At 32.8% G+C, this 26217-nt stretch overlaps 1 protein-coding gene across 1 annotated transcript in view; it reads right to left on the bottom strand.

Annotated features, from left to right (window-relative positions):
* Positions 1-19541: 19541 nt before the first annotated feature.
* LOC147066151 (neuroligin-4, X-linked-like) overlaps positions 19542-26217 on the bottom strand; it is a 379113-nt gene continuing 372437 nt past the window's right edge. Inside the window, exons 12-14 of the mRNA XM_085955728.1 lie at positions 25883-26010; positions 22096-22251; positions 19542-21031 (exon numbers count right to left, since the gene is read on the bottom strand). Of these exons, the coding sequence (XP_085811854.1) occupies positions 19785-21031; positions 22096-22251; positions 25883-26010 (1531 nt within the window). The 3' untranslated portion in view covers positions 19542-19784. The remainder of the gene's footprint in view (positions 21032-22095; positions 22252-25882; positions 26011-26217) is intronic.

The following is a 26217-nucleotide window of genomic DNA, read 5'->3' as shown; positions in this document are numbered from 1 at the left end:
TAAATATTTATTTCTGAAGAAAATGTCACAAAAAAAGAAAATGTCAAAAAGGTCAAAATTCACTGTCGGAATATGAATACGTATACCTAATATAACAAAAATAGTATAAAGAATTGGAATAAGTAACAGTGTAAACTTAATAATTATATTGACAACAAAAGTCAATACCACCACCTGTCACCTGACCAAGGCTGTTTTTCAAGCCAACTCGATTTTATTTTATTTATTTTTTACGAGTTGTATTTTTTTGTGTAACTACGTCAAAATATATAATACCTATTATATAAATCACTAGGAAGCCGATGTTTGTGATAGGGAATTATTTTTAATTTACCTGTGGAAATACCTGGGTACGCGCTAAGGCCCCAGGTATTTAAAAATAATCTAATCTAACTACATCGTTAGTCAGGGGTTAAAAATGATTGGTCATTTTCATGAGAATCATACAAAATATTATAATAGCGTTAAAATATTTTTAATAGGACAAAAATTTTGAAAAATGCCTAACTCATCGGCTAATAGTCTAAGGGCAGGGCCATCCAGTGGATTCGTCCAGATTCATCATACCTAGCCAAACAAAAATATCAGCAAAATATAATATAAAACACTGGAGTGATCCCGAAATCGATAATTCAATACCTACTTTGATTTAAAATACAAAAGCCGATTGCCAATAACACGTCTGGGCGCGAATCCTGTTGGATGTTGTATTTTTTTAGTTAGGTTATACTGGGTAATTATTGAGTTTGGAACAAAATAAATCATTAAATCGACATTAACTGATTATATTGCAGCACGTATTTATAAATTAAATAATTATTAGCATAACACAAATTATGACTAAATATGTAGAAATGAACAGAATTTAATATGTATATTAAATATATCGATGACCCAATCAGATGAACCTTTATAACTGTGACCGGTTTCGTCCACCCAGTGGCTAGTCTAGTCAGTACGATAAAAAATTGCGTTTTATTAAATTAAATCAATAATACAATTCATTTCTACCATGAATTGACAGTTAACACAATAAAAGAAATATTATATTAAACAGAATTATAGGAGTGAACACAGTTTGAAAACCCCTTTTTTGGAGAAAAATAGGTTTAATAGTATTATCTCGATCAGGGTTGGCGAACCTTTTTACGTACGCCGGCCAAAATTTCCCTATTATAATTTTTCGACTGTCTGACACACCGAGCAGTTTTTCATGAGAAAAAGATGAAAACCAGTTTTTAAGAATGCTATTAAAAAAGTTTAAAGATTATAATTAAGTTCTCGAATTATATTTTCACCGTGTTTCTAGCCGAAAGCTAATCTTTTATTCGTTGAATAATTTTTTCCTTGTTTTCAAAATTTCAAGGAGATCGTGGAAGCATTTTAGCAACGCTTCTTTCATATTATTATAATATTCCCTATCACTAAGCGGTTTTCCGTTTTTAGCGATTACGTTTGAGGTAAAATAATAAGCAGCTGTTTATATTTGAATGACTGCCGATAAATTTCATCAAGTTGTCATCATTGTTGGTTGAATATTTTTATCTGTCATTTTTGCCTGACTTTCGTCGATTGGTAAAAATAATATTAAACACCGAAGAAAACACGCATTGCTCTGTCGTTATCATTTTTTAATATTATATACTTACTTATAGGAACATTAATTTATTTGCAAAACTTTCTTGTATATTATTAAATAATTGTAGTTTTTTTCTCTTTTTAAAATAAAACATTCGCGTGCCATGAAAAATTATCTCGCGTGACACTAGTGTCATAGGCTCGCCATCACTGATCTAGGTGCATTCTGTAGGGTTCTGTATGCTTTTAACTTTTGCATTATCTATACCTAATGATTATTTACCTTTGTATACATAGACCATAATTTCGGGGCAGATTTTCATAACAACTAAAAATGGTGAAATAAAAAAATGTATAATCCTCGTCATAGACATTTTCTTTGATCATTGTGGCAGTGTCAGTGTAATATTACTTATATAAATTTGTGACATTTATGATAAATTCACGATTGAATATAAATTCCACAACGTTATCCCTATTCTTCGGAAGCAGATTAATGCAACTCCATTTTTTTCAGAAATGAGTTTTTGACAGAATAATTAAGATGAAACCATTTTTAATAATAATTGATAAAAATGTCCTACAGTCAATCTTCGTGACTATCTAACTAAATGATTGCCAAGTTCTTGTCGGTTGACTTTGGGATCAAGACAATGTGTCGGAATGATGGGCTATTTTCGCGTAAGAGGCAATATGATGCTAATCATTACTGCTTATTTTAATAATAATTTAGTTTATATTCTAAATTTAATTTTTAAATATTCTAACAGTGCTTTAATGAATTAAATTTACTAAAAAGATGATCGCCTTTTGTTTATGTTTTTAGTTCTTATTAGTTATAGGCATTCATCAAAAATATAAATTGTTTTTTTGCTCTTTGAAAAAAATTGAGAATATGGCAGTTGCCGCCGTCTGCCTCTGAGGTATATATATTATTTATTTAGTAGATTCTAATGTAATGAACAAGGAAAGGCCTCAGAAATACAATCATTTAAAGGTGCTGATAACCGTATTTAAAAACTATACAGGATTATGGTTGTAGAAATCCAATTGCATATTATAATGGACTCTTTCACAACTACAAAATGTCTCAATACGTCCAATAGTTTTTGTATAACTCTAAGTAGGCCTATTACTTAATAACCTATATATTTATAAGAATATAAATACATTACTTATGAGGTATTAGATACAATAAATAATATGAATTATATTATATAATTAATTGCTATATAAAACCAATGATTTAAGAATTCTATGCGAGAGTTAATTTGAAAACCTTTAACAATAAAAAGGTACCTAATTGTCATTTTTTTTTATAAATAAAACAATTTAAAAAAAACTGTAGATATCCATTAACTAATTATTGGGTAGGTATGGATTTTTAACTTTACATCAAATAAAAACATGTTATTTGTAAAATTATCGATACCCCCAAACTGGGTAACCTATAATATGATAAGGTATAAAGCGATTACTTGGGAGGATTGACTTATCCAGTATTCAAAATCGTGTTTAAATGACTAAAACTTCCAATAAAGTTACAAATTCGCTTTGTCAACATAATATATAATGTAATATGTAGGTACCTTTCAAGTAGCTTACCTACTTATATTGTTTGTAATTTCATAATCTTCAAAATACTTATTTACGGATTATGGACACATATAAAGTTCAATTATAATAACATGAAATCGAAAAAACGCCGAAAGATATTATTTTAACCAACCAATTCATTATTAATATTTTTTTTTTTAAATATGAATAGGTAGGTAAATACAATAAACCACTTAATTATGCACATCTTCAAGTTCTGACGAGGAAAGAATTCTTTTCTTTTTATAAACAGCATAAAGCATAGGTAATAATTATTATTAATCATAATAAAAATACGTTAAGCGCAAAATATATTAGGTACAACCACTAAGTAGATAGAAGCATATTAAAGTGTCGCGTCTACTTTCTCTACCAAGTCGTTACGTAGGTCTTTTCCTTTGCGCATTTTATTCAGCCGTGCGGCGTTCAATCTCCCGGCGGCCAGTTGGGCCGGTGTCAAATTGGGCCGGCGCCCGATTGTACCGGCGTCCGATCGTCCCGGAGGCCAATTGGGTCAGCGTCCGATTGTACCGGCGGCCAATTACCGGAGGCCAATCGGCGGAGGCCAGTTCGCGGTGCCAAATCGTCCTAGACCCGCTACTTATAATATTCCTTCTTTATAAATTATTATCATCGTCCTTTATCGTACCATACATAATATTATTATATTACTTAAAATAAATTAAGACATCAGACTTCCAATAAAACAAAAAATGCGTACTTTAATTATTTATTTATTAACAAAATAATAATTACAAAATATTTTGAAATAAGTGTGAGGAGAAAATAAAAATAATTAGTGAAAAGAATGGAATTCACTTTCCTCCACATTTTTTTCAATTCTCGGTCAGTACCTTGTCACTCCATCCGAATGCAATTATCAAGATGTGCATCTGTGAGTCTGTTTCTATATTTACTTTTAACCACCTTCATAGTGGAAAACGTTGATTCTCATAAGTAGGGAGAACAAAACAATGCCTTCATTTTGAGCGCAATTCGAACTAAAATTTGATACTTTTCTGTTGGGACGAAAGGCCATATAGATTCTACAGTTGAGGCAACAACGGCAACTTGTTAAACATTTCATTGAAATTTAGTTCGATAAATATTTCATTTCGGAGTCCAATAGCAAAATTTGAGAGGCAAATATATAAATATGATAAAATATCCTACGCTTGCTACCGAAAATGCCGCTGTGCCAAAAATGCCGTTTGGTGATCATTGGGATATGGTATATATACCTATAATATAGGTAGGTACTTAAATCAATTATTAATTATTATAATAATTGATTCATTTCTCTATTCTAATTCCACAATTAATAATTAATAATGCACACACTATGACGTTAATTGTTTCAAAAGTATATTTATCTTTTAAAATGGTTGCGTAGTCTTCTATATCTTCAGTAATATATTTTCTGGTTTTATTGAATGCTTATCTTCTGAGTCGAAATCAATATTATAATATATGTTATCTTCGTTATCGATTGTGAATTTTTCTCAATACTCACAAATCATTTCTTATTTCGAATAGGTAAATATTTTGAGTGAAGATATTAATTTATTAGTCATGAATTTTTTGAACCATGTTTTTATTATTGCAGTAATTTACTCACTTTTATACAATCTAGTACGGTTGTTGCTTATTATTGATGTATATACAGGTTGCGACGACATGTTATAGTGTGTTTATGTAGGTAGAGGAAAGGGTTGTACCTTGGGACACTAAGTGCTCGGCCGTAGTCAATTGGCGGGCGCGGCGCGGCGGCGTCTTGCGAAACTCAAACGTATAACCGTGTGTATTATGCCCCAAAAAACACACTGTCTACGAACATTTTACACACGGTTATACGTTTGAGTTTCGCAAGACGCCGCCGCGCCGCCCCCGCGCGACCACTACGTTCTTGCACTTATAGCGGCGACAGTAAAAATTACACATTATGTTGGCAACTGTATTCTCTATTAAATTTGTTCAGCAAGTTATTTAAGTTTCAGTTATTCTTTGAAGCGTCAAGTCTCAATTAACTTTTGTGCTACTTTCAAAGAGAAATTTAGCTATCATATCCGAAATGTATAAAAGCAAGGTCAGTATAATTATTGATATTTTCTCATGTAGTACTATCGCAGCATTATTTACGTAAGCAATATATCCAATAATTTGATAAAAAATATATATTTATATTGCTTAGAAAATCTACTGTGTCAAAGGTATGCTTGGTTGTACCTTGAAGCGCTATTCTGGTTTTACCTTAGGACATGTCCCGATGTACTGTAAAATTCATAAGATAGCAAAAGACTCATTTTGTATTCCCCAATGTCGACGACAATACAATATCATCGTTGGTTGCAGTGAAAGTATTGCCAACTCCAACAATACGCCGCGGGTTTCATTCCATCAATATTGTATTTCCACATGATCTCATTTTAAAATAAAATAAATGCAATAAAAATTTTAACATATTACTCAAGTTTTGGTTCATTTTCACATCACAAAAACTACAATATTCATAATATATATCACTATGTTCTAAGGTAGAAGCATTATTGTCCCAAGGTGCAACCACAGAAGCAACCTGTGGTTGTACGAGTACCTTGGGACAAAAATAACCAACTCTTTAAACGGTGAGGAGTGATGTATGCATTGATGATAGTATGAATGATTGTTAGCTAAAAGCTACTCCCAGTTAATGCCTATACAGGTGATATGTACAATATATATTGTAAATATCACCTATACAAAAATGTCCCAAGGTACAATCCTTTCTCCTATTAAAAAAGATGTAGAGTCTCTGATATATTAAAATTCAATCATGATTTTTTTAAGTCAAAATAATTATTTTAATAAAACCATTCCCAGGAATCGCTGTATAAATGTATCTGATTGTACGTTTATTTGTTTTTGATTAAATTAAATCACAATGAAATAATAAATAAAAATGCGAGTACAATATATAATCATTGCCAGATATAATAAAATATATAATTTATTGAAGAAAATCTATTAAAACAATATTGCTGCAAAAAGCAGTACTACGTTAATTTTCTACAATGATACATTATTCGCAACGATTTTCCAGCAAACACTCTGCCAGAAAGTAAATGTCAATTATATGCTTTTTGCACAGCACTTAATATAAAGACACAAACGGAAAGTTTTTATGATATTTGACCAATAAATTTGAATATATACAATTGTTGATTTACCAGTAAGATTTAGCTTTTGTCCCTGAGTAGTGAATTGTCATCAGGTGCTTCAAAGGTTTTTAATGTTTGTGTAAAAACTTTACGCTGAAAAATATTTGTATGTGTACACTGGACATGCGCACAGTCCGTCCATCAATATGTCCAATACTGTATTAATTCAAAAAAAGGGAGTATCAGTCAATTGTTCTTCCATGGTATAAAACTGACCTACTATCCGTAATGCCAATTGGGAGGGCAATAACTGTGTTCAATCAAATTTCTTCGGATATATCTCTATATATATAAAAATCTCGTGTCACGATGTTTGTGGTCGAACTCCTCCGAAATGGCTCGACCGATTGTTATGATTTTTTTTATGTATATTTGTTAGGTATGAGAATAGGTCAACAAGTATATTTCATATCGCTAGGTGATTAGGGTATCTCTATCCAGAAAAAAATTCTTTTATTTTTTCGACAATTTTTTTTTTGTATTTTTTTATTATTTGGCATAAAAAAATACTTATAAACCCAAATTTTTATTCTCCTACCCCCACCCTCCCATTTTTTAATCGCGATTTTATTATTTTTGTATGAACAAATTTAACCGTCGTTCGTATTTCAAACAGAACGAAATTATTTATGTTGTTGAATGACAGATGGCGCTACGTCCGAGAAGAATTCAAGAGAAGCGTCGCGTCATTTTGACATTTCATTCGGCATACCACAACGCAGTGCGTGCAAAATTTTGTACGATTTATTTTATTTATCTATTTTTATGTGCGTATTTAAGCCGTCGAACGAATAAAGCAACAAACATGCGAAATAGTAGAGCAGAAAGAACAGATGAACAAATCCAACAAGATAACAAAAACTTGCGTGTAAGCATGTCGCAATTGCGTGCATCTCAATCACAAGAGGCACGAGCTGAACGAAATCAACAACGACATTGGAACGGAGCCAAGCGCGCCGGTTCGTAGTTAACACACGCAGAGCAAATGACCGACAACGCCAACAAGTACATCGAACATTTACATCCGCTTCGTTCCTTCGTCTCGCATTCGAGTACGAGCCAGATATTGAATATTCCGCTCATCCGAAAGTGCTGATTGGTGCTATGGACAAAGAATGTCCCCATTGTCATGCGCTCAAATTCAAACATGAGTCAGCCGGGATGTGTTGCGCATCAGGAAAAGTGCAACTACCAGAAATTCAGATACCACCAGAACCATTGAACGGCTTGCTCATCGGCACGGTTCCAGATTCAAACCTGTTCCTGAAGTCCATTTGCACATTCAATTCATGCTTCCAAATGACTTCGTCCGGAGCAACAGAAATAGTTCACAATACTGCGGCAATTGGTCAACAATTCCATTCTACGTTCAAAATCAAAGGCCAGGTATACCACAAAGTAGGCTCATTGCTGCCAATGCCAAACGAACCACATACATTTTTACAAATCTACTTCATGGGCGCGGCGGTGAGGACATCAATCATGTGGAAGCACGTTGCGGCTACAATAGCCTCAATTCGCCTAATGCCAGGCGCATCGTTGGCGAACTGGACGCCCTGTTGAATGAGCACAATGAATTATTGAAATTCTTCAAAGCACACATGAACGAATTGCAAAGTGACAATCACGCTATTGTCATCAATCCTGATAAAATACCAGCTGGATAGCACGTACGTCGATTCAATGCGACTGTTGTTGATGACATTGCTGGAATCATGGTTGGCGACCGCACATCGACGCGAGAAATTGTGATTCGAAGAAGAAACAATAATCTGGAGTTCATCGCTGACACACACCGTTCATATGACGCTCTTCAATATCCGCTAATTTTCTGGAAGGGACTAGACGGATATTGCATAAACATTAAACAACGAGATCCTGTCACAGGTAATTCATTCATTATGAACATCATTACTCATTTTGAATTGAGAAAATGAATGGTTGATGTTTTTTTGTTTTTATCGGTGGTCATCGTCTACAGCGCTCTATTCCTCTTTCTGTCATAGATCCCATCCCCACACACGATACATTCGTTATTTTTTATTTAACAACCAAAATATTTACTAGAAATAATTTATATGGCAGAACAACGTTTGCCGGGTCTGCTAGTATCTATATATATTTTACTTGAGTGAGGGTGAATTTAGGTGGACGTTTTTATATATTATATTTAAATAGGGTTTACTTAGTTATTTGAATATTAGTTGATACCTACTTAATTAATTTATTAATTGAATTTGCAATTACGTAATATAACCTCATTAAAATGGTTTAAAATATTTTTTTTTGTAAATTCTACGGTAATGATCGTAGAATAGATCATTAACACTTAGGATTTTTTTTATATCATGTTATGGACACATTGTATTTATGATTTTCATATTCACTATAGTGAATATATTATGTATAATTATTATGTAAAATAAACACATTTAAATTTGAATTAGAGGTTGATAAGAGCATAAAATCGAAAATCGACAACTCGGCTCGACTCGTCCATCAAATCTCGGAAAAGGTACTAAAAAATTAAGCCATTGTAAGTGACACAAACAACTTACCACCAATTGTGAATAGCCTTATAAGAAAAAGCAAGGGTATGGTTCATAATAATTAAAACAAAAATAAACAACTTAACACTGTAAAATATATTTAATTAGATCGTTAACTTTTATCAGCTGTGTGTACACGGCTTTAGAACAATTTTCATTTGATATGTCTCTATGCATAGGTAAGACAGATAATATTTTATATCCAATGTGACAAGTATAGAGAATAGATAATTTGTAAAAATAAATCATAAAAAGTAAAACAGAATAATAAAATATATAATAAAAGGGTCCGTATAAGTAGTCCTTCGATGAGTTGGCATCTTTCGTGAATATATCAGAGCCATTAAAACGTTTCCCAGTGTATGGCTACTATGGCAGTTGACGTACTTGGGGCTGATGTTTTGTGACCCGACATGGCCCTGTTCGAAACAAATGGCCCGGAAATCATTCCGGGCTTGTTTTTATACAACTCATAGTTTGTCTATAAAAACAATGTACGAAATTTATTTCAATTTGTGATTTATGAATTATTATTTTCGTTACAATTTTTATTTTATACGTATATTTACAATTATTTTATTCAAGAATTTATTTGTGTGAATAATTTTCCGTAAATTTAGGAGGGTAAATGATTTTTACGCACAAATATCACATCTTTAATAATCAATAGAATTGTTTTGTGGGGTCTGTCCGATTTCACTTGTTCGGTTATAACTAAACTGGTAGACTTTATAAAATTTGCATAACTTAGAGACCATATTGTTGGTACCGATTTAGTAGAGTTTCATCTTCTTTTAATCTTGTAAAGATATGATCCCCGCAAATCTTTTTTTATTGATGCAATCAATCTAAAACCTTAAATTGATATTATAAAAAATATTAGTCATAGTCGTTTATCAGGTAGTACCTAAGCGTTGTTGATTTACTTTTTGAGATAATTGAGTTTAAAATTTACATTATTCAACATCTCTTAATAAAATTAATTGAAACAAAAGTGCACGCTTGTCAAAATATGAAATACTATAAATCACAGCCAAACAAAGCTCACCTTTCATACAATTAAAAATAATATGTTGGCATTGTTACGATCTACAAACAGACCTAGGTTCCCACTACCACCCGTAATTTATGTACAGCCGTAGATATGCACGACCGCCGAGACAGAGCCGCACGGGACTGATGCTGCAACCACGCACCGTAGTAAGAAGGAAGTTAAGAAAGATTTTTTTTGACTGGCTCTGCTGTTCGCTGATGTTAAGCTCCCTGTGTATCCGCATACTGAGTGTCATAAGTTGAAATGGAGGAGTCGGGACTATCTCGCTCCCTATACAAAACAGTGTAATTCGACTGGCGCACCAGTTTAATCGGGACTCAATGCCGGAGATCAGCTGAATATCTGTCACGTATAGTTAAAATTGACACCAGACGTTAAGTTTGACTCCGCCGCACGCCTGTAGACCATTTCCCTATATGAAATGTAAGAGCTAGCCGGCGTGGGGCGTTTCCTCAAGGCATAGGGAAGGAAAAACTCATCTGCTTATCATGGCCCCACATCCTGAAACGGGCCCCCAGGCTAGGATCTTTACGGGCCTTCTACCTATCGCTAAAGATAAAAGCTGTGTGACGCTCTACAGTAGCGTTTTCCAAATGGTGTACCCGGTAAAATTAATGTGTACCTATATTTAGTGATTTTTGTATATTTTAATTCATCAATTTGAATTATGGAGTTGTCGAGTATCGATATACATTTAAAAATTGTATCGTATAATCGAATAATTTTAAATAATAATAATACGAAGATAAATAGCGCCGCGGGCGAGTTTTTTTTACTAATTGAGGGAATTTGTGATGTGTGTTTAAATAACTTATCGGGTCGATTTGCCACGTCGGGCCCTTCCTGAGCCCGGGCCCCTAGGCTAGAGCCCTATCAGCACCCCCTTTGTGGGGGCCATTCTGCTTATAGTTATGTAGTCAACGATTGACGTTTCGTCTCATAGATTGACGTTTCGTCTCATAGATTGATGAAAGTGCGTCAGCTCAGGGAGTCAATGGTTTTAGTAGTTTGTTGATATTCAGAACAACTGTGAGCGCTGGTAAATAATCAAAGGTTGATAGTAGGAACTGAGAATAATAGAATAATCTTCTTGAAGCACCCCTGGTCCAACTTCATTATCACCATCAGTTTTGCCAACCAATGTGAGGTTTGATCAATTTTAGTGAAGGTCTCAAACCGTAAACTCACTTCATTACATTGGGTCAAACAATCGCGTGTCTCATTATGCACAGTTCAAACAGGAACCACAGATAAATGCGCGACTTTTTTTTACCCTCCCAATCTGTTAAAAATGCTTCTATTTTATTTGGTAGTTGGGCTTTTTCTTATTTAAGAAAATAAAGTTGTGCCGCTTTCACTTGTGACAGGTTGGACCAGAGTAACGCCCGAGGTTATTTTCTGTAGGTCAGCAAATATGACGTGAAAAATAAACATATTTTAGGTATTTAATTTGACCCTCGTGAAGCGAAAGGTTACCCATTGTTAAGGAAGTATCACCTTTCATAGTACCTATATGTTTAAATATATGTGAAAAAGAATAAAGGTAAATTTAAAATCGTAACCTTTCCCGAAAATTTAACATAAAATTTCTTTTTGGATCTCTTTGCTTGTGAACGTTCTGTGTATTCTGTATGAAATTTACTAATAATAATTTAGAGGCGATCATTCGTCTCTATTTTCTCATTTGCATATTATATGTATATTGTACGCGATTTGATAGTGGTCGCTAAGTAAATGAAATTGCAACGGGCTGGACATGTCGCTCGGCGCGTGGACAGCCGCTGGACAAATGCCGTCATACAGTGGTATTCAAGGGGGAATAAACGCTCACATGGATGCCATAAAACCCGCTGGATAGACGAATTCATAAAATTCGGTGGATGTACATGGCAGCAAAGAACTAGGGACCGAGAAGAGTGGAGGGAACTAGAGTAGGCCTTCATCCAGGAGTGGATTGACTGCGGATAATTATGATGGTGATATATGTACATTATGATTAAAATATCTCTTCATAAAAGTTAGATAAGTCATATCTTTAATATTACGAATCATCATTACACATTTCTAATTTAAATTTATCTACATATTATATTTTGATTTAGGTTATTCTCAAGATATAACTACCAAATTTCCTTAAATCACCCACTTACCTACTAAATAGGTTGAGTTGGTCAATAATGTTATAAAATATATCAGGTATATCAATAAATTTTCTTGTATATATTATATACCTGGAAGAGAATATTATTTGATATGAGTTTTTAATCAATAAAAATCGCGCAGATTCAAAAATGTAAGAAAAATATTCATATTTAAAAACCGGCATGAATTTAATAGGAAACACAGTGCATTGCATTGATATTTATTGAATAGAATCAAGTGAAACAATACATTAAGTCAAGAAAACTTTGAAAAAAACTTTCACCACCGTTTCACGACAGACTTCCACGTGTAACGAGGAGAAACTTGTAAAACGGGTCGTGAAAGCTTCATTTAACATGCATTGAAAAGCACTCAACTGAAATAATCGGATTTCGTTATGTCTCCAGTTTGCATAGTCTACAACGCTGCTTCCCAATTTATAACTATGGCATTACATTTATTTTGTCATCCGTTACACCCAGATGGAGCATATAACCACCATACCGTGGAATAACGATAGATTTTATATCGGTTAGTTGTTAGTTTTACGGGTGAGTTTTCCCCACTGAAAAACGTACCCGTATTAGCTATTAAAATAATTTAGAACTAAATTTTAGAAATCGATTTGGATTGGTACGCGTACTTATGTGCCAATACTACATTGCAATGAATCAGTAAATAATTTAAGCAATTATTGCACCGCATGTATACGGTGGAGTTAAGAGACGCTGGCATGACCTAGAAAGATGCAAGAAGACTAGCAAGCGACAGGGATTCTTATATGTGCCGTATGGTGTCCATATTATGTTCTAACGAAGGAGCAGACAAGTTCACATTTTTTTTAGAATCATTATTAACCATGTCCTTACTTTTTCGTACAAGGTGGTTGTTAGTAATTTTGAACAATCACAAACACCCAGGCTTTGAGACAAACACATAAATATTGTGTGTCCTGACCGGGAATCGAACCCAGGAACTCTAGAGTGGAAGGCAAGCGCCTTACGCACTGCACCACGAGAGACGCCTGACAAGTTCACATTACGATGAATCAATAAATAGCAGAAGACAAAACAAATGGAATTGTATTACCTCCTGGTTGTGCTTGCAACAAGCTAAAACAAGTGTTAAAGAATACGTTATTATCAATTATTACTTTCGTATCCATAATATGCATTAAATAATGTACCGTAAACGTAACGCGCATTCAATGTTGGCAATATTTGGGGACATTAAAGGGGCTTAGTATTTCATGAGTGCGTAATGACTTTGTCACTCATTTGGTCATAAGTCAAAACGGTCGTTAGAGACTTGGTCTATAGCGACTGGTTTTTGGATTTTTATGTAGTGAATAAGAATGGAATAGTAGATAGAAAAAGCGGCTCTAAATTAGAGGGCCATTAGTTGTGACTGGTTGAAATTCACAATGCTTTTGTAATTTCTGCTTTTAAGCCTTAGATCCATAGCATGGATACAGTATTATGTAGAATGATGGGGGCTCATAACAATTCATCGTATAAAACTCCAATAAAACAACATTAATTGCTTTCTGAATGCCATTACAATATAATATTCCGTCACTTCTTCTTTGGTCAGTGTTTTTGCGCTTCTGCGGACGTTTACAAGCTCACAAGACGCGAACAGTAGGAAGTTACACGTATTTTTTTTAGTATAAAACCTAAAACATGTACCATTATAGGTATAAATGAAAGTCATTATATTGCAAGCAACGACGACATAAATTCTGGTTTTGTTCATATCTGACTATATTAATTACAATTTTTTACTGTCCATATCGAGATTCTTTGCGCACACAATTTCTAAATAACCTTAAAAGAAATCTAAACAAACCAAAATAACCTACATAGTTTACATCATATATTCTAAATTGATATTAATAAATACTACTTTTGAAAATATAATTTTTTATATTCTCGACCACTATTTTGGCAACCATCAGAATTGTTTGATTGAATTATTCGATACGTAATTCTATAGAGAAACTTGAATATTTAGTTTAATAATATTGCAAATTGGAAATTAGTAGTATTTTTAAATTAAAATAAAACACAATATGTAACACTAACTAGTTCCACTTCTTTTAAAATTAGTCAGTACCGGTTACGTCCGGTTTAACGGGACATTGTCAACTATATCGAACGAAACTGGTCTTGACTAATATTTAAAGAAATTAAACTAGTTCTACATAATCTTGTGTTTTATTTTAATTAATATAATTCAAAGACCAAGTATTTGAAAATAACAAGAGGCATTGAACCCTCTGGAAACATTGGAATAAGAAACTCCTCGTTCGAGAGAACCTCTCTCTTCAAGTACTTGGGCTCCAACATTACCTCTAAAAATGAAATGTCCCTAGAGCTCGCTGACCGACTGAGAAGTGGAAATACAGCGTACTTTGTGCTGAGTCGTCTGTTCAGGTCCAAAATGCTGTCCATCAAAACGAAATTCCGGGTGTATAACGTAGTCATCAAACCGATCGTCATGTATGGATGTGAAACGTGGGGTTTAACGGAAAAACAAGAAAAGGCGCTCCAAGTGTTTGAAAACAGAATCCACGGCATAGAAATTATTGGTTGGGTGAGTGTATAAAAAATATTTATCGTAAAGAAAACTCTTTGAAAGGTGGCCATAATCCATATTGGCGTGTGGAGAAAATCTTTTTGTGTGCAGTCCGCTCACAGGTTTTTTGACTAGGATATTGACTGTCCTATTGATGGAAAAATATCTATAATATAATATTGTCATATTTTTCCAAAGTTAAGGTATTGTTATTATTATGTCGATAATAGCTGATTGAATGTTAAATATATCTGACGTGTATTAATAAGTATTGTTTGCTAAAATGCCTGTATGAATAATTGATACTAGCAAACATTGCCTGTAAAACTGTGAATCGCTTATACCGCACCCATGGTGGCAGGTGCCACTGCATAATGATTTTTCTGTAAAAACTGCAGTGAATAATAACCACATTCAAGAGCAGTGATATCCTTTGTCGATATATGTAGATTACGCATTACATAAGGAAAGGAAACAGAATTTTTTCTTAGTAGGTATGCCTTTTCTAAATGTAAGCAGATGTGGACGTCAGACGTTTTAATTTTTCATTGTATTTGTGCATTAAGCAAGACTAAAATCTCATCAGCATCATCATTCTTACGACTTTTTTTAACTGAGTAGGTACCTATTTTCTTTCGACCATGTCCGATCTTAATATGATCATATGGGCCTCCACAAAGTAGAGGTTTGTATTAAGAGATTTTGGAAGGACGAGAAATGGATGTCAGCCACTTGCTCAACCTATTAGGTCCATATCCTGACAGACACAAATTGAAAAACAATATGTGTACTTGCCAGACCCAGGATTCGAACCTGGGACCCACGGCATTATAGTACAACGCTTAAGCCGCGCGGCCACCGTGGGTGTTTAGGTACCTATACTAGTTGGCGACCGGGTTTTGTTGTTTGAATCAAAGTACCAATAATCGGTAATTACTGAAATTGGTTCCTAGTCAGTGTCAGGATCTCTCAAAATTATAGTTTTAACGAACTTGCACTTTTTGTTATATTTAAAAGCACATTTTTTTTTATATCCAATGAATAATTCACAAGATTGAGAAATACAATTTTTTTATTGAACATCCAATTTGGTATTTCGGAAATATCTTAGAAACAGACCCATTTGAAAAAAAGTGAGTTGGGCTATTGCGCTTTACTAATTTAGCCATCTACACTATACTTTATTAAGCCGAAATTAATTAATAGCTATGTGAGTGAAGCGTTTATCAAATTCCGTTATTATGTATAAGCAGCCAGGTTATGTGGTTTCAATCATGGTGGTACTAAGAATATCTACTTACTTACCTTGATTCCAAGTCGGTGTCTGGATCTCTCTAATGTTTAATATTAACGTACTTGGTATTTTACATTCAACTCCGTTACATTCACTATTGAACATTAGAAAAAATCTTGAAAAAATGTATATGCCGGGCGGGACTTGAACCAGCATCCATAGGATTCCGACCAATATGTTTTACGAATCAGCCACCTGAGCCATACATTTATATTACGACGAAATTAACTAATAGATATGTGACTGAAGCATTTATCTTTATATAATAAGATTATTGAAATTTTGTTCAACGGTTCTTAGAAAAAAAAACATAATTATTGCAACTAATTATTGTTCGGCCTTTTATCTAAAGGCTTCGGGTTCGAATCCCAGGTCTCCATATACTTGTATAATTTCATCAGTCAGGGTGTTTGTGGTACTACTGTGAAAGTTCATATTTTTCATTAAATATAGGAAAGCTGTATCATATCATAATATGTTAGAAACATTAAATTTGTTGGGGAGAAAAGTATGGTATTTTATTTATCGTTATCGTTATGCAATAGAAGGTTGGAAAGCAAAAATGATGCAGGGAAAAAAGCTTGTTATGACCTAATGAATTTATTTGATATGCAAGGATTGGTCCATAATACTACGAGTACTTCATCATTGGCGGGTCTTGTTCTCTTTGAAAATTTTTCTCCATCCTAGACGACTCGGCGCTGACACTCTCCAGTTGCTTTGACCAAGCGTTCAAAATCTCTCATAGCGTGAATAGCCCGATGCTGTTATCTCCTCCGGGATTCTAGTTTCGCCCCCATAAAATGTGCACATAATATCTTCATTATACCGTGCCAGCCCCAAAAATTCTTCTCGAAACTCTTCGTTAAAAAAAAATATTTCTCTCATCCTGTTTGTTGAGTGCGCAGTATTCTGATCAATATATTACTACTGGCGCAGGAGAGTCTTTAGTGCAGATGACTTGCAAAACTTCAATAGAAGACAAACACATAAGAGAAATCAACACATTTTTGTAAGGCAATTTGTTCTTAATGAGAAAACTTAGGGAAAATAAAAATATTTAATTAAATACTGTAAGAAAGGGTATGGTGGTATTCGTCGCAAAATAGTGCCCTACTAGCTAAGCCGGCCACGAGTAGGCACATTCTACGCTCCATATACCAACACATTTACTTTGATAGTTGAAAATAATAGTGAAAGTTCATAATTTACTGTGCGATAAAGCGAGGAATTAAAGGTACTCTAGAGTAGAACAAATGGCATTTAAAGTTTGCTCAAGTTTCCAGACAACCTTTTCTCATATTATTATCTCCTATTTAGATATAAAACGGGGTTAAACACGGGGGTTTCAATAAAAGCTACGGTGTAAAAAGACAAAGCCTCTACAAACAATTGTGTAGGCCCATATAATGAAAAGCCTATTAATTTATTTCAATGAAAATCAGCCCGTATACTTCGTGGTGTAATTAAATACTTACCTAATAGGTATTTATGATATATTTAATATAATTATTATTATCAAAACTAATCGTCATGTTTAAAGAGGTATGCTTCCTAGAGAGTGAATCAGCTAAAATGGTTATTGTTTAAATTTATTTAAAGTAGGTACCTAGTGTTTTGCAGTTGAGATGGATTTATCAAAAACGAGGAGATAGTAGCATGGACTATGCAGTCTCTCATTACATCAAAGATACACCACTAAGAAATTGCCTTAATTAATTAAAGTAATAACAACTTAATAATCCCTTCACGATACATTACACCCGTGGCGGGTACAATTGAATAAAGGCGCTGGTTTGGCCACGTATTATGGATGTCCCAGGAATGTTGACCATGCCTGCTTTATTTTGAGTCAACTAGAATTTGGTAGATAGTATCCACATGGTAATGTGATATGACATAAGAAGACCATGACGTGTTCATAATAATATGTTTCACCTAACGAGCAACGGACATGTATCAAAGAATAACACTACAATATAATCATTAAAAGAGTAGGGAAAATTTTTAGTTATAAAACACTATTAATATTTTTCGTTACAATTGTAACGTTTAGTTTATTAAATCATCATCATCATCATAGTATAATTAAGACTTAATTTTCTCCTATATTAGTGAATAACTGTTAATTCAATAAACATGTATTAATCATAACTAAACCAAAATAATAATTATGTGCAAAAACTTAATTTGAATTCAAAATTTTTTTCCATTATTTTGGCACATCACATTTGGCTAGATGTGTATATTTTATGAAAAACAAAAACCATATTCAAATAAAAGTGCAATGGTAATTAATTTTTAACAATAGCTATAAAATAAATTCGTCATAATAACAATTCAACAAATATTTCAGCGTAACAACATAAATATATTAGTATGGTATAATAATATAGGCATATTATAATATTTTACGAGATCATTATAATCTGTATTGAATGGTCTGTTTAAAATAATACATTATTATTTGCAATCTTTGAAAGCTTGAAAGAAAACATTTTCACATCTTTATACGTTGATAATACTATTACAAGAAAGATTCTTATATAATTTATATTGAAGACTTTTTTAAAAAGTATTATTGTAATTGTTTGCTTCAACTGAAAATGGTAATGAAATAACTTAATTACTTAAAAATATAATATGTATGTAAAATAGAACGGTTGAAGAATATAATATAACTATTGTATTTGTTAATAAATGAACATTGATTGATCTACCTACTTGCAATAATTATTCAAGTCAAGAATTCGTTAGCCACCACGTACATATTATAGATTTCTTAACGAACACAACAAGGACATTAAAGTATTATTAAAAAATCCTATAAACATCTAAAAATTATCTTTAATAGTTCTGAAGTTAAAATTATTTATTTCAATTCCTGTTTGAGATAATACATTCGTTTTATAAAGTTTTTTCTTAAAATTTCTAACATATGTTTACAATACACGTAATAAAATTTATTTAATAAATACCAATTCTCGCAAATATACAGAGCTCCCTTGTTCAGTAATTGGCTACATATTATTATTATTTTAGCATTTTTTTCTCCTTTCTTGGATAAAGTGTTGAACCGTAAAAATCTTTTTCAACCAATACGCAGTTGGTGTAAAGTAACAATTAACCCTGATATCAAAGTATTATTCCATATTTTCAATGCATTACAATAAATTTAATATTCTATTTGGAAAAGACCTTTTTACATCAAGTAAGAAGATTGTTTGATAAATAAATGCGCTTTTTAAAAAAATGCCAATTCCTGACGAATTAAAGGATAGTTATAATTTATTGTACTAATAATAAATCAATTCCATATTAACAAAAACGTGGTAAATAGGTATGGTTTAATAGTTACCATTTGACTAAATACAATTGTTTATGTATCAATAATATCGAAAGAGTTTACCTGTATAAATAAATTGTTTTTAAATATTTTATATGTATTACTGATTGAAACGGTTTATCATAAACGAACACTTTTATTTATCATAATCTGCATATTTACAGTAGGTATACAAAAGTTTCTTTTTAAGTATGGGATAAGGATTTGAATGGTTTAACAATGATTTAAGTAATATTCACATTATACGACTTACATACTGAATAAAATTTATCTTAAATTTAACGATCATCATTGAATAAAATTACGTAATTTTCAGTACACATTTATATTAAATTAGACAGCACCTCCATTAAATAAAATATTTTACAATATGCGTTCGTGGAATATACTTTTGTTTATCACACTTGGTTTTAACGAGAAACATAATAATAACTTTTGATAATAATTTTGCTCACACAGATATCTCTTGAATCTGCACTCGCTTTTTCATAATTCCTGTAGTAGACGCTGCATTAGTGTTGCTTTGTCTTAAAATTCCTGGTGCTTGAGTGGCTGTTTTTGGAGGAGGCGGCGCATCAGGAGTTGAAGGACTTCTATCTACTCCGGTTCCAACGTCACAAGTGGTGGGGTCCGACTGAGCACCGACACTGACCGTATTCTCTTTAGATTTGAAACCGTTCTCATCAGAACAGGAACTGCACGCTAAATCTTCTTCACACGGTCCATCGGGACCGAACGTGGTTTGTTTACCTTCGCCCGATGCTCCCGCCGAAGAAAATTTAACTTGCGTCGAACTGTCAGTGCATTTAACTGGCTCTCCAAAAGTACTAGTTCTAGACGGTCTATCGTGAACGCTTGTTAGACTTAGTCTACTTCCATTTTCGTGAAAGCTGCTCGTCTGATTTTCCAAACTTCTTATACTCTGATTGTTAATTCGCTGGATATCCGGCTTTTGAGTATCTATTTTTACAATACTACTTCCGTTGTCGCATCTTTTTGCGGGCGACTTCCTAAAATCCTGCATCGGCATGTCTACGGTATCGGGAACCGAACACAGCGTGATGTCCGCAAGACTTCTCTTCTCATACTGGGCTGCTAGATTTTTTTCATCATAGCAGCTGTACTCCCCGAAAGCAGTCTTCCCACAGTCGGACGGAAACGTGCGCAAGTCGTACTTGGAGCCGGATTTCATCTGATAAGACTTACAGTCGAAACTGTACCCACTTTTATTGCCATCGTAGCTTTGACCTTGAGTTTCAAAATTCAAGGTCTTTGCATCATAATTCTCTCCACCGGATGATGTACTACAACTTCCTGCTTCAGCCAATTCTTCTTTTTTCTTATCACCAAAACTTCCATTATTTCTATCTCTTTGGTGGTATATTCCAGCAAATATAAGAATATTTAGTAATAGTAGAAAACAACCAACAGCTATGGTGACGGTTAATGCAGTTGTATAGCTTTGATAGTGACTAGAAGCTAATTTTCTAAGGAGGTTATTGTTGTCCTTGTGAATATTTCTATTGGAGATGGTGGTGTTAGGTGGGCAGTCTGTGGTCGGGGCGACGGCTGGCTGCACCGGCGGAGCAGCTGGGGCCGCTGGTCTCGGGGAGGGCGCTACTGTTTTTGTGGGCGGCGTAGAAGGTGCCACCAAATGAGGCAAGTTGGGTCTCTGCATCGATTGAGGCCGCACAGAACCTGAAAAATAAAGAAACAGTTTTCAGATATACATTCTTGTTAGTTATATGGTTCATTATTTAAATAATAATTACACACCTTACATAATATAGTTATTATTCCTCCATTAACAAGCAGGTCTACTGGCTGTTGTTAACAGCTGATTTTAATACTGCTTACCATCAATGAACTATTGTGGCAATTAATGATAATTACACATAGCACGGGTACAGAAAATAAAATTAGTCGGTTATAGGTTATAAATTTATAAATCTCACTTAGATTTTAAATATAATAATATGTACAACTTTAAAACACTTTATAACAAAGCACATAATTATTATGTTACGTACACTAAAAGTACTCACATTGATTAACGTATATAATACTTGATTAAACTGATTTTATGTATCTAGATGGAACCGTTAAAAATACGTCAGTATGGGTTGAATAATGATAGTAGTTAATTAGTTAAGTTGTTTATGATACACTATTTCAATTGTATATTTACGGTAAAATATAGTATAATATACGTTGGTTGATAAAATAATTTATAGACTCTGTGTATCACAAATAATTTAAATACATCTTTGGAAAAATAAAAGTTTTAAAACACATTGTTTTGTTATATTGAATAGTTTTGTGATACTCATACATTATCAATCATCTATGTAATATTGTTTCATTTCTATGTAATATGTAAGCAATATTTTCGTAAATGCAATGGAGCCTCAAAACTGTGGAAAATATCTGCGGAAAACGTACGCAACAATATATATGTATGACCCACGGCTGCCAAATGTTGGTCATACTTCGACGTCGTGTTTCTACACCCACCAAAGAGCGCCAACATTCGCGACGCTTAGCTCAATGTAAAAAGTGAACCATAACATGTAATATAATGATTTTTTTGACACTCATGTGAAAATAAAATTTTGATTATTATTTTTTTTATTCTATGGAATATCAAAATCTGTCAGCGCTTTCGGCCTCCACTATTGGTCATTAAATTATTTACTATAGTTTGTAATGGCTGATTAGTTATAATTGTCTGCGAAATTACGATAGTAATTATAATTAATTACCTTCATAATAATGAGCTCCTTCTTCTAAGAAGTGATGATGCCTCATTGACATATCAGCTAAGCCTGCTTCTCCGGGTCTGTGCAACTGCGGGATCAGTGATAGCCACAGAGACATTTTGTGGCCTCGGTAATGGTTGCGCATCTCTGGTTTTGAACCTGGAAATGGAGGCAGAACATTAATAATTGATTCTTCAAATAACAACAAAATACAACCCCTGAAAAAAAATGTTAAAACTATTGTACTAGGTAAGTAAAAAATCGTTTTTGGAACTTTGGTTTTAAGTCATAGATTACATAATAATATATAACACGTACTTTAAAAGACAAAGAACATTTTACAATATGACATTGTATAATCTATATATTGAAACACAGAAGAAAATCTTTTTATTCATTATAAACCTCTATCTTACTGTGCTGGATAAATACCGGCCAAATTGTGCCATCACATTACGTTACCGCACTAGTTTTATGATAATATGACAGTATATTAACATGTAAATGTGGGTGTAGACATGTAATATACCTTTTTTCTATTTGATTTGTTGACACTTTACGGACTGTATTTATAGTCTAGTCAGTAAGATGTTTTAATCGCTGGAAAGCCTCAATCAAACGGGACTCAACTCGGTATTGCCGGCAAGCTAAGTATATCAGCTCGTCTTAATCAATCTAATATATTCAAAATGCTTGGGTGACTTGGTACAACGAAAATAATGAGTTTAATAATTCTGTGGAGATAAAAACACAGGAAGACCACCTCTCTTTCCAATTAGAATATGGAATCATTTTGAAACTGCTGCTGAGAGAATTATGTCCTAAGACTACAAATTGTTGTGAAGGTTTTTACAACCCCAAAAACTTATTGTATCATTGTAGTCACCCAAATATTATTTGGAAACTTTTAGATGTCTTAAGACGAGATATAGCTTGCGAGCGATTATTAGCCAATGCCCATACAGGTTACCTTAACGTTAAAAAAGGTATGAGATCCTTAGTAGTCCAGTGGCAATAGTTGTGCATGATTATCAAAATCAAGCTGATAAATTGATGTTTTCATGCTCAATGGCCAACATGCAGTGAGTATATATTTTATTCAATATTTACATATATATATATTTCTTTTATAAACTTAAGTATATAATTAATTAATAGATACGACAAAAACGAATGTTTTATTTTTCTACTGGCTGTCCTATTTTGTCAGCGTTCTGTTTTCTTCGGTAACCACCGTATGATAACTGCGTAAATTATTATTAGCAAATGTGCGAGGGAAATTTAAAAGCGGGACAGCATGTTAACTTCAGCCATCTGCCGTCCAAATTTGGATCGAGTACAAAATAAAGTATGTTGATTCTCGATATCTATGTAATAAATATTCAACGTAATACGTAACGTGGTTCGTTATTTTTAAATTAAGTTATGACTATATCGCTACACGATCACGAAGTTTCCTTAATCTTACAATTATAATTTAATGATATTAAAAATACTGTAGTCTTTATACTCTACACAGATATAGTGAAATTTTGGCCTGGGTAAAATGTAATAAAAAACTAATTCGAATAAAAAAGAATACTAGTAATTTTCAGAAGATGTCTATATCACAATGAATATCGTATATAAAAAAGCTTTCAATTGGAATACAACCATCAATTGGCTTACAATAATGACGGCATAAATTTAAACTTATCGCGTAAAATCTGCCTTGAAAACTTTTCGGCAATAAAAATTTCATTTTGCTGGCATTAAAAAGTAAAGGGACGATGTGTTTTTTTTTGGGGAAAATTTGTTTCAAATCGCGGCAATCCAATCGCATTTACGGATTTCCCCCAGGCCCTGTGACATAAAGTAATTATTACACGTCGAACAGCAACACTTTATGTGATCACGAACTTTGAAAGTGCTAAATGCTGTAGTATTTTTTTATTTTTTTTAATAACACAATTTTGACAAAGTTTCTAATAACTAACTATCAGTTATTATTTTCAGGTATACCCAGACAATTTAATGTTATTTCGTGATAATACACTGTGTATTAAACAGATTTACATAAAAAGAATATTCATAGGTATTATAAAATAATAAGTAGGTATACCTCCTAATACTTTCTTCAAATTTACTTGCTATACACAATTTACATAGTAATTTAATAATGATTTGGATTCGTTTTATCTTAGATAAACCTCTAGCTGAGAAACTATCTTTGGGTACCTATGTATAGATTATAATACAACTATTAGTGTGATTTTATTTAAATCGTGTAAACGTACCTACTATTAATTATGTCTTTTGTAACCAATATCGTAAAGCTATATTATAATATAAAGACATTTCCACCCTTAGTTTCATTTTGACAATAATATAATATGCTGAGGATATTTATTTTATGAGGTGAATATCTACGTTCTTTTGTTTATTATAAAATACTTTAATTTGTTATTGATATAATATTATGGACTTATTTGAATATTGGTTTATTTTGTATTTTTAAATGCTCCTGGTGGAACCTATTTTGCAACGTTTTTCTTAGCTCGTATTCTTATTTGTCCGGTAGTTCTTTGTCCGGTAGTTCTTTGTCCGGTGATTCTTTGTCCGGTACAAATCTTGCAATTGATTTTTAACTAACTTCCCGACTAGCTAGACATTTAAAACTTTTAGAATATATCAGAACACGATGCCAATGCATTTTTCATTTTTTAGCCATCTTTAAGTATAATTGAATTCATTTTCAGTTAATTCTGTTTTGTATGAAAAGTTATTTCGGAAGAAATCCGTAATCCAATCCACTACTATTGGTTGCTAGGGGTCTGGGGTCCTATGTACGTGCGTTACTATGGAAATCAATATGAAATGTCAAAATGACATTTCGGTATTATTTCTATCAAGTACAATTTTTTTGATCGTTTATGCTAGTTAAGTCAAGGTTATATGATTCAACAGAAAATTTACAAACGTTGTATATAAAAAGTTATTTTTATCTTGTAATTATTTGTATATTTGGCGTACAATGTATTCATCGAAAAAATAACATAAATAGTGACTAATTTGACTAATTCATGTGAAAACTGATTAATACTTTGTAAATTGCTTGTTTTATCATAAAATTATCTTAATTCACCCTTCTAAACATATATTTATTTATCGTAGATAATTAATTATTGCCATAAATTGTAGGTACGTAGATAATATACAATATTATAATGGTTTTTACACAATAAAAAACAAAACTTGTAAAAAAAACTTGCTAAGATGTAATATATAACAGTTTGCAATGTTTTTATCGTCTTTTAAAAAGTTTGGTGATTTGTACAAAGTAGGTTTACATGGTAAATATGTGTAGCATTTAGTAAGTACCGAAAAATGAAAAAATATTTCTTTATTAAAAATTCCCAACTACGCCATATTTTGGCATGAAAGTAAATTATCATTTTTAGTAAAAAGCGGAACATAAATAGTTCTAAACGGTTGAGAAGTTAACCCATTAGGTTCTCGCTCTGGATCAAATAAACATTGAAAAAATGTAATCTATGCCACTTCTATGGAACTCCTTCAGAAAGTGACACTATATCAAAATTAAATATTACTGTGTATAGCAATGCATTATTCTAATATTATTTATTTATTTAATGATGTTTTAAAATATTTTATATAAACGAATAATAATTACGTTTATTACCCTATGAAAAAGCAACGTGGGTTAAACAACATTTTCATCATAGATTCTTAGGGCGATTCTATGTCATAATAAATTATATTCATTAAACAACCTTTGGTGGTATCATACCTATTTCTAAATAAAGCTGGTTAATGGTGTCGTATGTGTCCCAAAAGGGCAGCGGCGGGGGTGGCGGAGTCTCTGCTTCCTGCGGGGAGGGTGGAGGTGCCCCTGAAGACCCCTCTCCGTTAGGGTCACTGAAATCACGAAAAAACAAATGTTCATATATTTTAATGTCGATTATATGACGACTAAATGTGCCCTCTTTCGATACATAACGCGTTTAGTGTATTTATAGGTTTAATTTTGTTTTAACCCTACAAAATACTTTACATCAGTGGTTGGCAACCAGCGGCCTAAATGTGTATTTTTTTGTAGTACGTAAATGAATGACCATACGAAAA

Source organism: Rhyacophila brunnea, unplaced genomic scaffold (genome assembly GCF_057557595.1).
Source record: "Rhyacophila brunnea isolate RB1 unplaced genomic scaffold, BYU_Rbru_1.0 scaffold_5, whole genome shotgun sequence".
NCBI classification, from domain to species: Eukaryota; Metazoa; Arthropoda; class Insecta; order Trichoptera; family Rhyacophilidae; genus Rhyacophila; species Rhyacophila brunnea.
This window is presented reverse-complemented; position numbering and strand designations above follow the sequence as displayed.